We start from the raw sequence: 15,917 nt of genomic DNA on the forward strand, positions 1-15,917 counted from the left end.
TCAGCCTCAAATGTGTACCTTTTAAGGTGCGTAAACATCGCAGCCGTGTCGACAAAAAAAGGCGGAGACAAAGACGGTCGGGCGTGGTTCTGGCCACCCACCCCCTCGTATGCCGTGCCGGCCTTCATATAAGTGCTGCTCGCTATAACAGCACTTGCCCTGTTCACAGGCTACACGGGGGACCTTTGTCTTTGTCTTCTGGTCGGGGGGGGGTTTGACGGGAGGGGGGGTTCCGCCCTTAGTGATGCGCGTGCACTGCCGTTGCATTTCGTAATGCGGATAGGCTTCGGCGGTCGAGTGGGGGGGGGGGAGCTCGCTCGTGATTGGTCGTTGTCGCCCCCCCCCCCCCGCCTTGCGTCTGCCTGAGCGGCGTCCTCTGATTGGCGGACGCCGCCGCGGGGCTGCTTAAGCGCGTTGGGGAATTCGAAGGCGGGGTTTCGGCCATTAGCGGCAGTGCAGTGACACGGGAGAGGAGCCGATCACCACCAACAACCCCCCCCACTCGCCTCTCTCGAGCTTCAGCAGACCCGCCAACACTCGGCCATGAACGAAGATTACGACGTGATCGTGCTGGGCACGGGCCTGAAGGTAATGGGTGAAGGGGAGGGCGAGCGAGAGAGATGAGAATGAACGTAGCCGCTGTCACGCCAACAGGGCCGTGTCTGAAAGGGCCTCCGTGCGAGCCCTTCCTGGAATTGAACCCAGAATTTTTTTTTTTGGTATTTGCGACGTCTGCTCTGGGCTTCTTTCGTTTTCGTTGTTGCCCGTGTTTTGTGTGGTTGTTCACGGGGTTTTTTTTTAAGGCTCCTGCCATGCTGCGTTGTTTTTTTTTTTGCGTGTCATTAGTTTCGTTTATCCGCCACTAAATGGTGTACTGTACTGCGCGGCCTTGCGTGATCCCAATCACTTTGCACGTGACCAATCTGGCCGCACTTCGGAAGCTCGGCAGATGTTGAGCCTGGATAGTGCTCGGATGGGCGACCGCCACACGGCCACGTACGTTTAGGTACGTGCCGCGTACGTCGTAAGTTCATTTCGCACCGCACGTAGCACCATGCGTGCTGTCATCGGAGGGGTGCGTTGGCAAATGAGTTTGTCACGGATGGTGGCGGCAGCAGCTGAGATCCATTGACGCCGTACATTTCAAAACGCTTGCCACGTTTTTGTGGTGAAGTATGGTCAGATAACAACCGTGACCCGCACGGCGTGAGGAGGCCCCTCGTCCCTCATTAGATTTTAACAAAGGGCGCTCGCTATATGTACTCGACTGTGAAATGTCAAGTGGGTGCTCGTGTGACAACGTTGGCAATTCACGGCTTTCTGTAGTGTCAAAGGGCACCGCTGAGATTTGTTTTAGTTTAGAGCAAAATGAAGCCGTTAAATAGCAAACCAAATTTTACTCTGCCAATTTACATCTCAACCATTTAAAAATCGGATTACTTATTCTGGAGGAATCCGATGAGCTGTAAAGCTCTATTTCTCATGTCCAGTAGGGGTGGGTCAGAACGTTACAACAACAAACAATACAAAAACATGATAGATGAGTGCAAAGTGTAGCAAAGGTAAGCAGATTTTTTTTTTTTTAAACGCAAGTAACCATAACGCCGCTTTTGCGTTAAGCATGAATACACCACATGGACAATGTGGAGATGTGTACATTGTGGTATGTATTTATATTCTGAAATCTAATGCCACAGTTATTTCATGGCATCTCCACGAAAAGCAATATATGGCATCTGAAATACAGCCGAGTCAATTATATTTCCACAACATTCAGCCCATTGTTTTTTGGTGAATTTCCGTTTCCTGTTGCTTACTTGAGTGCGAGGTTTTTTTTCAAGTGGACAGAGTACATTGTTTATTTGTGCTTTGTCAGAATTTTTTTTTTACATAACCCTGTTTTTGTTAATTTTGTTTTGAGTTTGATAATCCTCTTAACTTTAAACAGTGATAAATGAAATGTATTCGAACGTGGTCCATTATGATTGCAGTTTTGTGCCCATAAATATTTGTAACAATTTAAATATTCGTGGTTTTTTCTCACTCAAACAAGGAAGTTTCAAGGGCTAAAATTAAATATCCTGCTTTTTAAGCCAATTTTGCTTCACAGTGATCATGGGATGCAGAAGCTGCAAAGTCCACCTGCAACCAGGCAGCCATCATTTCCTGCATGCGGCAGAAGCTTATTATTAACCTACGTTGTCATTATGGCAACTCAACATTACGCAAAAATGACTGAAATGCACGCAAGTCAACGACATGTCACTTTCACCTGCACAGTGACTGAATACATAGGTTACACTATCGCAAGACACTCATGGTCTCAAGAAATGTTTCTTGCAATCTAGAAATGCTGCATGTCACAAATCGTCATGCATGTTTAAATGATGTGGTTATATTTGTATAAACCATAGTCATGTGGGCGTTTTCAACACATCTTAATGATATTCTTAGGTTTTTTCGGTAAAGTCACGTAGGTAAAACATTAAAATTAATAAAAATAAAATAAAAAATCACGACGTTTCGGAGGCAACACAAGCTTCCGTCTTCAGGTGGAACCGTCACAGCCACGACAGCTGTATCAAGTAAATGAGAGATTACAAGAGCTACCACTCCGTATATATAATGGTTGGAGAGGGGGGAAGGGCCAAGTACGGCACACTTTTTATTAATATGGTAAGGTGACACAGCAGCGGATGTGAGTGTGAAAGCGATGGGTATTACCTTGTTATCTCGGCATCTCTTGAGGAAGGCCAGTGTCTCGAGAAGCTGTGACTTCTTGTCTCGTCTGTTAAAAACTCTAACAGATAGGTGGAATTCCTCCCCGTTTAGGCATGAGCGGTGGTGCAGTGGTTAGCTTCAACCTGTTCTAACTAACGTGGTGAAGTAAGTTCAATCAAACCCCCAACCACTGAAAGGCATAGGGAGGCCTTCACCAGCAGCGGGTATGTACAGGGCTGTACGAAACTATTTTCTGTCTGTACATCAAGCCAAATACCACCATGTAAATGTGATATGTAATCATTGCAATGGCACCTCCAATTAGCACGGTTGGCTACGTACGGTGCAAAAAGTTAAACATATACATTACATCTTCTTGGTTCTTGCGGTAAAGTCACGTAGAATGGAAATAATAAAATAATTACATATATCATAATGAAATAATTCTCACGACGTTTCGGCCACAACGCAAGCAGCCGTCCTCAGGTGAAGGCCAGGTCTGTCGGGGAGACAGTCTTCACCTGAGGACGGCTGCTTACCGAAAGAACCAAGAAGATGAATCCCTGCAGTCACGAAAGCTTTAAATCGAAATATACATTACAGTACAACGTCCACATATCCAACTCAGAGCGGAGATTTAGGCAGATATGTGACGGTCAGATATGTGTACATCTATGGAAATGTATAGTTGAACCATGTACAAATTTCTTGCTGGACTAAAATGAAGTGTAAATTACTTTAAAGATGAGAAAAATATTCACCGTACTGTAGCAGTGAATGTATGCAAGATTACACATTTATTTCTGCACATGAAATAATCAGATTTGTGAACATCAATGGAAAATGGCAGTTGCATCATATGCAATCCTGCACTGGGCATGGGCAGTTAATTGGTCACAATGGATATGTGACTGTCGGATATGCGACGGCGGACTGTATAACATACCATAAATGTACACGTGTGCATGTTCTTCTGTCCAGGAATGTATCCTGTCGGGCATCATGTCGGTGAATGGGAAGAAGGTGCTGCACATGGACCGCAACTCGTACTACGGAGGGGAGAGCTCATCCATCACCCCCCTCGGAGATGTCAGTATGCCATCATCATCCCTGCCACAACCTCCAGCTTTGTAGCCATAAGCTTTATTCAAAACCACGCTAATCTATAGAATGGCTTAAATGTGGTTGTATTTCAAGACATTGTACGAAAATCAATACGTGCACATTGTTAGATAATGGTGAAAAAACATGGGCAATTTATTTATATTAGAGTATCGTGATGGGCAGCAAGTGGGCAGTGCAGAAAAAAAATGTTCTTGCACTGTTCTACGACGCTCCCACCTATGCTTCCCATGAAGGGGCTTGGCATGACATGAGATTAAAGGCGGCTTAGCCAAAGTAATCCATCACCCAAGCCTCCGCATGCTGTGTCATGCTTGTGTTGTGAGAACCCAGGGTGTTGATTTTGCCAACTTGTACATTTAAGGTCATGACAGAAGAGTTGTTTGCACTATGAACCCAGCGACCTTGGGTTTGATTCCTGGCCACGGCTAGCATCAGTGGTGGGTTGTATATGAACAGATGGCAGGGCCACCATTTCACTGGCCAGCACTAACCTGATTGGTGAAGTGTGATCAAACAACTTATATGACCAACATGGTATGAGGTGGCCTTCAACCAGTTGTAGATTCACAAAGAACTGTCCACATACAGATGAAGTACAACGTTGTCATTCACGTGTTTATGAAGCTGTAACTCTCAGGATAAAGAGTGTAGCAGAGATCTGTCGTGTTGTCATGTTGTTGAGCTATCGTCTGCCTTGTTCAACAGCTCTACAAGCGGTTTAACATCCCTGGGGAACCCCCAACCTCCATGGGGAATGGACGTGACTGGAACGTGGATCTCATCCCCAAGTTTCTGATGGCGAATGGTACAATTGCCAAAGTTCACGTGAAAACATTAAAATACAAATTTTGACTTGATGTTAAATTCCAAGAAATATTTATATATGCTTGTGTTGTTCATTTTTCAAGTCATCTTTTGCCATTGATGTCTACTTTTTTTTTTACTTGCTGGTGTGCAGTAATTATTTGACCGAGTATCCCTTGCGAAATACACTTTGGTAACAATTGGCAGGTTCATAAGTAAAGGTCAAGTACTTATCCACGTTATTCCTGGTTTCTCCTAAACTACTCTAGAATTTGATGGGCAGTATGCTTATTAATTGCCCAGAATGTAACTGATTGCATTAGATCTCAAAAGTAAAGCCAGGTTGAACCTGGATGGTGCTTGGATGGGTAACCACTATTCACGAAAATGTTTTTATATATCCAGCTGCAGGGCTATACAGTGATCAGAATAGGACCGTGCAACAACATCCATCGGGCTATAATCCCACATCAGTGCTTCCCACCTTAACCAACCCGAACTGACCATCGTGGTGAAGTATGTTCAAATAACTCCAATTAACCGCACAGAGTGGGGAGATTCTCATCCAGTAGTTAATTGACAAAAGGCTAAATATGTACACGCTATTACGAACGTACTGACACGTTTGTCCTGGTGATAGGTCAGCTGGTGAAGATGCTGCTGTACACAGAGGTGACTCGTTACCTGGACTTCAAAGTGGTGGAGGGGAGCTATGTGTACAAGGGCGGCAAGATCCACAAGGTGCCTTCGACGGAGACAGAAGCTCTCGCCTCCGGTGAGTACCGTGATAAGATTCCTTGCCGATGACCTTCAATCCATGGTTCTAGTAATTGAATCTGCTCTGTCCGATGCCAACTTAAAGTGCTTGTGGAAAAAAAAAATTGGCATTCTTTTCGGGCATCGGTTTGTATATTTTGTACATTTGTGAAGCCCAAGACTAAACCCACCTTGACTTTGCCCAGTCTCATCAGACCTTGGGAGTTAAGTAAATTTGAGCCTGGATAGTGCTTGGATGAATGCCCATCAGGGCTAAGTGGTAGAAAGCAGAGGTCAGTGCAGCAACTTAGATTGTTGTGCTGTACGTCTGTGCTCCCAAATCTATGCTCCACGCCGTTCACTTGCCTGCAGAGCATGGAGGGGACCTCATTCAGCAATGAAGAGACAAAGTGCTGTACATGCACCTCATTGTGACTTAAGTGTATTGCAATTTAATTGTCCTGAAACTGACATTTTCTAAGAAAATTTTACTTCGACCTTCAATCAATAGCTTCTAAAAAATATATTTTCGTAATTGTCTTTGAAGATTCTCTCGTACTGTTATTTCAGTAGGTCTCTTGATGCGTCTATTTTTTTTCCATTCCTTAAGTGATCGTGATTCAGCCCTTTGACATTTAAACAGCATCTTTGCCGTCATTGCCAATAAATGAACGCACTCGGCTGGTCTCCTCCATCGCAGGTCTGATGGGCATGTTTGAGAAGCGGCGCTTCAGGAAGTTCCTGGTGTTTGTCGCAAACTTCGAAGAGAATGACCCGCAGACCTACCAGGGCGTCGACCCCAAGGCGACCACCATGCGCGACGTCTTCAAGAAGTTCGACCTGGGCCAGGATGTCATTGACTTCACCGGCCACTCGCTTGCGCTCTACCGCACCGATGAGTAAGCGCTCTCGAGCGGTTTTCTGGGCTGCAGGCCATGGTGCTGTTGCCCGTTTGAGCGAAGGTCCCCTTTAGTGACTGCTTCTCTGGGTCGTCTTGCATTTGCTGTCGCGGATCGATACCCAAAAGCACTCGGCAACCACTTGATTGCCTTTGTCCTCGAGTTCAATCAACGTTTCCATTCCACGTTCCAGCTGCCGTAAAGGGGGGGGCAAGGTGCTCGACAATGTGAACCGCTTTTGCTTGGGCAGCTTTGAAATCGCATGTGGACTGGGTGGCACGCGCGACAAACCGGCGCCAAATTGGCTTGCCAAATCACCCATGGCCACACTCGTGCCTGATCGAAGGCAATCTGGAGCCTACGTACAATTGTAACAGACTTGTAAACGCAGATGTAAGTTGGTTTGATCAGAGGATTTTCTGTGTTCACTACACAAAAGCACTGAAGCATGGCTGTTTCACTTAGACACGGCTTGGTGGGTAGTGTTGTATTGACTGCCGCCTCGTTGAGGCTTTCCTGGATGAGTGTGAAGAAAGTCAAAGTGTGTGTCTGTGTTTAGATGCGTATTGTGTGATGCTCGCCTTCATTGATTCCTCTGAGCCACCTGATAAAAATTCCACATGCTCCGTGGAACAGCCACTGTGTACTTTTCACAAAATGATGCGTATTTTATCACCCCCAAAAAATTGCGGGTGGTAGATTAAGAATTGCCAGCAGTACGATTGTTTTAGTATTAAGGGTAATACCTAGGCAGGTCTAATTTAAATTGAATCGATTCTTACGCTGGTGATATATCTATCAGATCGTACGTGTGAGAAGCCATAATTTATTTAAAGCCAAGTAAGAGCCCATTGAGACTTAAGTGTTGCTGTTTCAAGGAATATTTGGGTCAAACAAAGTAATACAGAAAATGTGATTAAAGGTCAATAACACTCCCAAAAAAACCTCAATAATATCTTAACAAATGTAGTGTTTACCTTACTTGGAACTTTTGAGATACGTCTTCATTTGCAAGGATGTAAATGAGGAATTTACCAAGATAAATAATCACTTACAGCCCTTTGTCAATCCCCTTTTGGATAAGGACTCCATGCCTCATCAGTCACGGGGGTTGTTTGAACATTCTTCACCATGCTGGTCCTTGTGGGTTGACGAAGTAGGGGACTGTGATAAACCTGGGGGCAATTAAAAAAAAAAAGCCGGAACAACATTTACCCTACGGCTTGTCTCACCATAATGACAATAGTAGGTAACCTATCTAGTTACGTGTTTAAGAGATCATTCATGTAGTGGTTCTCATTTACAATGTTACATACAGTTCACTTAAACCCTATAGCAAGTATAGATGCTAAATTTACCACAATTGGCAATTAAATTGTTTTATAAATTGCTACCCAAAATTGTGACAAATCATCGTACAACAAGGAGTGAATGGTTACATGCATAGTAATGATACTGTGCCTAAAGGTCTGTTAATATAATCAACTATCGGGCGAGAGGTCCCACCCATGCCACATGGGTCCTGCGGGTTATTTGACCACACTTTGACACACTGAACACTATATATACACGCACACACATGTCAAATAATCCTGTGCTATGCCCACAGTTACCTTGACAAGTCTTGTCTGGAGGCGCTGAACCGCATCAAGCTGTATAGCGAGTCGCTGGCCAAATACGGCAAGAGCCCCTATCTCTACCCGCTCTACGGCCTTGGGGAGCTGCCCCAGGGTTTTGCCAGGTGAGTTTCGTGCACCCGCTCCGCTCCGTCACTTAATTTCACAAGCTCAAGGTGTCATTTTTTTTTTGCATAGTTAAAGACACCTCTGATTTTGAGAGTTTTCTTCTTTGCGAGATCAACACGTGCGATTGCCTGGCAGATTCACTTTAACCCTTTCTCGTTCCCGAGACGTCTGCAAGTTGCAGGGTGGGTGTCCCGTTCCCCCTCTGAATCTCGGAATCGGACGGAAAACTGATGACGTACACATACGTCAGCGGAATTGGAAAGGGTTAATATACAGTCGTTGGACGGGATATTGGTTCGGTGCATGTTGCCATCACATGCAGATAAGATCCATGATATGTTAAGTTTTCATGATCAGAGTGGTCAGGTGGCTCAGGTTAACGCTGAACTGGTACCGCTGAGATCCCGAGTTCAAATCCGAGCAACCGCATATGGTTAAATCGGTTTTCTCAAGCGTAGTGAGTATTTGATCTGGAAATCAGATGAGCTATGAAGCTCTTTTCACAGATGTCCACTGGGGGTGGGTCAGTCTCGGGCCAGTCACCAATGGCTGTAATAAACCATCACTATTAAATTTGTTTCTGAGCTTAACTTGTCTGTCAGCCCTAATAATTAAACATGATTGGTTTGACTAATATCATTACCATTACCCTCATGGCAGAGCGCGTAGGAAAATGCACCCCCCCCCTTTCTGTCGACCAAAAGTCACTTGAAGGCATCTCCGAGGTAGTTCTGATATTTGCTTCCATGGGCCGTTCTCTTCCCACAAGAGGGTTGACACTGCACTGTGAGCTATTCCACATGGATACTTGGTCTCTTGTAATATGACACCAATTAGCGTGATGCCACTAGAACAATCAGGATAAAATTGGATGGTAAATTGCTATCAGATGATATGTTTAACAGCTGTTCAGTGTCTTTGCCTTCAGGCCTGCAGCATCCACCCACTTGGGCAGGGGTCGGCAACCAACATAACAAGAAGGGCCATTTTTTTCCAATTCATTAAAAAAAGCAAGAAACATTTTTAAAGAGCCACCAGTGCATGTTTATAACGTCACGAAGCAGTCCTTAGAGTTGCACCTGACTCCGGAGCCACTGGTTGCCGACTCCTGCGCTAGAGGCATAAACCAAGTCCCAACGCTCGGGCTTGCTCACAGTCGCCGTGGGGGTATGACACGTGCCCGCTAACCGCCCGCAGGCTGAGCGCCATCTACGGAGGGACGTACATGCTCAACAAGCCTGTGGAGGAGATCGTCATGGAGAACGGGAAGGTGCTGGGCGTGAAGTCGGAGGGCGAGGTGAGACGCAGAGAACTCTGGGCTGGCGGTGGTGCGCAGAAAAAAAAATAACCACCGCGGTTGTCACCGGTGCTGCCCTTACACGAGATAATAATGTGCGCCACGTTAGCGAGATGCTAATTACCTCGCCTGGTATGCAGGAGATCGCAAGTTCGATCCTGACCCTGACACCTCAGATGAGCAGGTTGGCTACGTACGGTGCAAAAGAAGTTCAACATACATTAGTGCAGTAGTCGAGGCTAATGATGGGAGTGGCCTCAGTAAAGAGGGAACGTGGCCAAGGGGATGTTGAAAGTAGAGAGGAAGCGATGAAATCGGCTCGTGTGCAGGTGCTTAATTGATTGTATGCAGGTACATTTGGTAGGATTTGTTAACAAAGTGCTTTTTGATCGACTATGATTAAAAGCAATGCTTTTTTAAGCCAACAGAGGGCACCATTGCATTGTGCAGTGTATACTAATCGAGCGAAGTTGACTTGCGTGCTTCCATCTGCACAGTGACTGACTGCACACGAGTTACACTTTAACCTTTCATCAAGTCCTTACTGAAAGCGTTTACTGTAAAATCCGTGCGTGATGGATGTAATGACCCAAAATATGCACAAGTGAACCTTCTGACCAGTTGAGTGCCTATTGAGACTATAAATGTCTGCATGTGGAGTACAAAATAGTTTTGGTGCACAAAACCACGTAAACAGTCGTCAAAGTCAAGGAGAGAACGTAGTATGAAAAAAAATATAAAACACAAGTGATGCTTAGAACATACATGTCACACAGATTACATGGATGTCAATGGTTTACCTCCTGATATTGTAATTCAATAAATAACAATGACACAATCCAATGAGCGAACAAACCCTTCTACATCAGTTTCAAAAGGTGCCACATCTTGAAATTGAATAACTGTTGCTGTAATCTCTGGATTATAAGACGGTCCAGATAGTCAATAAAGTTACACAATACCAGTCACACATATACAAATATATAAAGACACATTCCCAACTTTTGCTCTAAATGACAGAGGGGAAAAGAGTGCATATTATCATCTGGATAATACTTGACTGATGGTATGAGACTTTACAGAGATGGTAGTGATGATTCATGTTGTATATCAGAATCTTTATTTAGACTGGAGGAATCCGATGAGCTAGGAAACTCTTTTTCACAGATGTGCAGTATGTATGTAGAACTTATTTCGCACCGTACGTAGCCACCCGTGCGAATCGGACGTGCGGGGGAAGGACAACCACTATAAAAATCAATGCTTTTTGTTATAGGGCCTTTAGATCAGTGGTGCACTGAGGGCTGCATAGGACCTTTCAATATCTTTGCTAGGCCATATATTCACACACACCTTGGCGTTATCCAAGTTGGCATTATCCAATAATAATGTGAACATAATTAGAACTTGCAAACACATCGACGTCGTGTTGGTGAGAGGGGACCATGTGCATGCACCCACACACACACACACAGTGCAGCCTTCGTGACCACAGAACAGCAAACAGAACATCCATGCCGACTGACTAATAGGGGGAGGAGGCCCCTGACAGTGACAGAAGTGACTGAGCGTGTTAAAATTAGAAATGCTGTTGCAGGTCAAAAAATTCCCCTCTAGGAATCGGTACAGCCAAGATGCTTCCAATGCCGTATATTTTTGGTGGGCCATTTAAAAGTGTTCATCTCTCTGCGTGGATTGATTTCCACAACCACGTTGTTTCGGCTTGCAAACCGCTCCTCTGTTTAAAAAAAAAAAATTGCGATTCGGTTAAAACATTATTTACGATGTCAGCAGTAAAGTGAAACGCTGATGCATCTTTCCCTTCGGATATAACAAAATATTGTTACCGTCTCGTGGGCAGGTGGCTCGCTGCAAGCAGCTGATCTGTGACCCCAGCTACGCGCCAGATCGCGTGAAGAAAGTTGGGCAGGTCATCCGCGCCATCTGCATCATGAGCCACCCCATCAAGAACACCAGCAATGCCAAGTCCTGCCAGATCATCATCCCACAGAACCAAGTCAACAGGAAGTCTGGTGAGCCCTTTGCACACTGTCCAAATGGCACCTTCGATGGAAATCCAGGGGTTCTTGTTCTGTGCACGCACCGAAAGAGATGACAACGGTCGTATCTGCATTTGCAAAAGTTAAAGGATCAGCCCCGCAATTGCTTTCTCGCACCACTGCTGGCAGAAGGGCTTCTGCCAGAGAGAGAGAGAGAGAGAGAATCAGAATCTTTATCTTTCACAATCTTTATTTAGACTGGAGGAATCCGATGAGCTATAAAGCTCATTTTCAAAGATGTCCAGCTCTAGAGAGCCCCTATGAGAGGCCACTTGGCCTACTCTTCCACGCGAGCGAGACGTCTTGTCAGAGGTGGGGATTACCCACACTTTAGCTGATGCGCCAGGAGATTGAATTGAATTGGATACCTCCGGATCGCAACTGAAATGTGCTTTCTTGATTTTAAGCTTTCGTGACTGCAGGAATCCATACTCTTTGGTTCTTTCGTAAAGTCACGTAGGTATAAAATAAAATAAAGCACGACGTTTCGGGCGCAACACAAGCGTCCGTCATCAGGTGGGAAATCACAGTCTGCTGCTGATGCAGACTGTTTTAAAAGGTTTGAAATGGGTGTAGCCCATTCTGCATCAGCAGCAGATCATGCTTTCCCACCTGATGATGGACGCTTGTGTTGCGCCCGAAACGTCGTGATTTATTTTATTTTATACCTACGTGAATTTACCAAAAGAACCAAAGAGTATGAAATGTGCTTGCTTTTACGCCACGGCAGCAACCCACAGTTTCGTAGGGCAGTGAGAGTGGTAGCGAGATTGAGTGGAGGCACCACTGGAGCGAACATGAACACAATATTATTTTTTTGTTAATTATATTATTCGTAGTATCCATTATTTTATCCACGTCTCACTTAAAAGAGATTTACATTTCGGTAAGTATAGCTCTCTTAACGTGTTTGGGCTTTAACTGTGTGTGGTTCGGCATGTTGTCCGACGTTTCGCTCTCGTGCGCTGGAAGCCTTTTGAGGAAAATGAACTCCGTTACAACCACAGCAAAACCGTGAAAATCTCCTGGCTGGTTATTTCTGCGAGTTGCCTCCCGCACGTTTGGTTAAACGCCTGCTTTCGTGGATGCTTGCCGACCGCATTTCCACAGCGGTTGTGGTTAGGCTGACCGTGCGTGGCATTCTCCCCCTCTCTGTCCGACCGACGGCAGACATCTACGTGTGTATGGTGTCGTTCGACCACAACGTGGCCGGCACCGGCAAGTACATTGCCATCGTGAGCACCACGGTGGAGACGAGCAATCCCGAGGCCGAGATCCAGCCGGCGCTCGAACAGCTCGACCCCATCGACCAGAAGTGAGCGCACAGACACACCGCGCTGTTCGTCCGCTTGTCAGCCAGTACGTCCGTCCGTCCGTCTTATCTGTCTGTCCGTTAATCAGTTTATTTGTCCGTCAATCAGTCCGATTTTTCTCTCGTGCTGTTAAACAGTTCAGCGTTTTAGTAGTACACCTACATGTGTGCGTCACCATCTCTCATCGTTGTCGAATATTGTGTTTTTGACTTAAGGCTTTCGTGACTGCAGGAATTCATATTCTTTGGGTCTATCTACGCAACTTTACCGAAAGACCCAAAGAATATGAACCTATCTCCGTGGTAGTCTTTGGGTCTTTCGGTAAAGTCACGTAGATGGTTCAAAGAAAATAACAAAAACCTACGACGTTTCGATCACAACACAAGCGATCGTCATCAGGAGGAAAGACTTTCCCGAAAGAACCAAAGAATATTATGTTTTTGTTGCACGATCTGCTGATGCCCCCTGTTCACTGAACATTGAGATTAGTAAACCTAATAAAAGTAAAAAAAAAAATTCCACAACTTTGTAAGCATTCTTGCAGTATGGCTACTCATAGGTGGCTGTTTGTAAATTGTTGTACCCCAAAAGCTCTTAATTGTAATTTCTAAATGCTCAATGGAAACAAACTGACATTAAATATTACAAAGACAAAGCAAATCGGTCGGGTAGCTAACTTTGCAATTGTTGTTTTTAAGGATAGGCTACTTCTTGCTGTGCCTGGGGATACGTTACCATTTTCACAAATTACAAAATCGCTAAACAGTCACTTATTGATACTTTATATGAATTCAGTGCACCAACGCAATTAACGTGGACGCGTTAAAGCCCAAGCATTTGGTGTAAGCACATGTGCATTAAGCTTTGGTGACATATGCGTCTGCTTATATCCGTACGCACTTTTGTTCAGTAAAATCTCTTGTCAAAATTGGAGCTCCCCGAATGGACCGGCTTGCCAGCTTGTCTATATTTCTACTGATAAATGCCCCTGTGGTGTGTGCAGGTTTGTGTCGGTGAGCGACTTGTACGAACCAGCCGACCTGGGAAACGAAAGCCAGGTGAGTTTGTTTGGCTCGTGTAGCTGCGGCCGTCTGGAACGCGCTCTTCCTTCCGATATTAAGAAGCCACCTGGAGCTATGCACTTGTAAACCATCTAGATTGAAAACTCATTTCTTTAGAACTGTTGTTTAGTTTGTTGTCCTTCCCCCACACCTCTGATTAGCACGGTTGGTTACGTACGGTGCGAAAGAAGTTCAACATACACACACGTACAAGTGATATGTAACGAAATCGGCAGGAATGCACCCGATTTTATAAGACCTAGGAAGCTAAGCAGCCTTGACCCTAGATAGTGCTTGAGTAGGTGTCTGCGCAAATACAATTGTAATAGGTATTATGGGCAGTCGAGTGCAGTGAAGTAAAATCCATCGTTTTGCACTCCCCACACCCATCAGCTTTTTAAAATATAGCAAAAATATCCTCAGTCCGTACGGCGTGGGTTGAGATCCTCCCTGTAGTGGATTGGGAGGAAATTAAGACTACCTGGAGCAAACCCACGAATCAAACTAATTAACTTTTTTTATTTTTTACTTTACCAGGTAAGGCTCACTGAGCTATATCACTTATCAGAAGCAACCTGGCCACAAGTGATAACTTAACGAAGCGGCTTATGTAGAAACGTATAGCAGCCAAATACTCTTAACGCGTGTTTGATTCTAAATGTGGAAGGAAAAACCGGAGGAGAAAAATCCACGCGACCACGGAGAGAACATGCAAACTCAAAAATATACAGCCGTCAGGGTCGGGATAGAACCCACGACCTCCTGTATACCAGGCGAGGTAGTTAATATATCACCACCACGCATGGAAGATAACTGAAAGGTCTACGCTGAAATGTTCCTCAAGCCTCTGGGCTGCCATCGCGTGGCCCCTGAGGCACAATGCAGCAGTTGGCAATGATGGCTCTGCTGTACTGATTATTCTGCTGCCTAAAATAATATTACCACAATTTAGAATCTTGGCGATAAAAAGCAAAAAGAAACACTGTGTGCATTACACACTGCAGTATGGCGACGTCATGTGACATTCAAGGCATGATGGGAAGACCGAACCCATGGTCACAGTCGTGCCTCTTTCTGTCTAGAAGTCACCTTGCGTTGTTGACTTTGAACTCTTGCTTATTGTCGATCGCCGACAGATCTTCATCTCGCGGTCGTACGACGCCACCACCCACTTCGAGACCACGTGCGATGACATCAAGGACGTGTACAAGCGCCTGATGGGTGTCGCGTTTGACTTCGAGGAGATGAAACGCAAGCACAACGATGTATTTGGCGAGGACAACCAGTGATTGGCCTCCCGTACGCTGCCGGCTCCCTAGGATATCCAACTCCACCCCGTCCCCTCTGTCTTCCCCCCACCCCCACGACCACTCCCTGCCACCACCACCACCACCATTGTGCCGCAGTTTTTATTGTAATTTCAGCTTCTGTTTGCTCGGCCAAGCTGACACACATTTCGGTAGCCAAAGCTGCCAGTGGTATTTGCTGATTTCATGAGTCGGTGCCATAAGCTCGGCCCAGAGTTCTTGTTGTTGCAGGCCTTGAACTCTCATTGCAGGGCTTTTCGATTGGCGTTGCTGTATTTCGGAAAGTGTTTAAAACGATTCTGTTTGGCAATTACAAGTGTCTCTTGAATAATTGCTTTAGAGTACATGAAATTAAATAAAGCAAAGTTTTCCAAGGAAGTGTAACAGTTTGGTATGAATCTTTTTTTTTTATACAATCATGATTAAGTATCTTCTTTTGCTTCAGAGGTTGGCTTGCCGAAGGATTATTCTCTTTTCGTAGCATACTCAACTGCAAATGTGAAGAGATCACAAACTGAATGTTCTCTCCGGATCCAATGCTCTCATCAATAAATTGGTTGCAATTGGTGGCTGTGTTCTCAGTGTGCCATGCTAGGGGTTGCCGTGGTAAATATTACAGCTATTATTTTTACAAGAACCACCTCGTTTGACCGATGAGACTAAAATGATGGTGGGAGGAAAAACAATCTCCATTTATTGACTTATTGTGCTGCATTGTTTCACTTGGTGATTAAAGAGTTCACCTTCTTGGGAGAAAAATCGATTCGTGGTATTTTTTGTTGTTGTTTGCAAAATAATGTGTTTTTGAATGGACACATACCATACACAC

The 15,917-nt window shown here is 45.0% G+C and overlaps 1 protein-coding gene across 1 annotated transcript; it reads left to right on the forward strand.

Annotated features, from left to right (window-relative positions):
- The first annotated feature begins 428 nt into the window (after window positions 1-428).
- On the forward strand, window positions 429-15,472 carry LOC133351599 (rab GDP dissociation inhibitor beta-like). The gene is made up of 11 exons (XM_061566918.1): window positions 429-588; window positions 3,703-3,810; window positions 4,552-4,651; window positions 5,291-5,425; window positions 6,107-6,305; window positions 7,915-8,046; window positions 9,248-9,347; window positions 11,209-11,380; window positions 12,578-12,722; window positions 13,724-13,778; window positions 14,918-15,472. Exons 1-11 carry the CDS (start codon window positions 544-546, stop codon window positions 15,068-15,070), a joined length of 1,344 nt encoding a protein of 447 aa, XP_061422902.1. The 5' UTR covers window positions 429-543; the 3' UTR covers window positions 15,071-15,472.
- The last annotated feature ends 445 nt before the right edge of the window (window positions 15,473-15,917 follow it).

The sequence above is a fragment of the Lethenteron reissneri genome, chromosome 38 (genome assembly GCF_015708825.2).
Source record: "Lethenteron reissneri isolate LAM-NWPU_2019-01 chromosome 38, ASM1570882v1, whole genome shotgun sequence".
NCBI lineage: Eukaryota > Metazoa > Chordata > Hyperoartia > Petromyzontiformes > Petromyzontidae > Lethenteron > Lethenteron reissneri.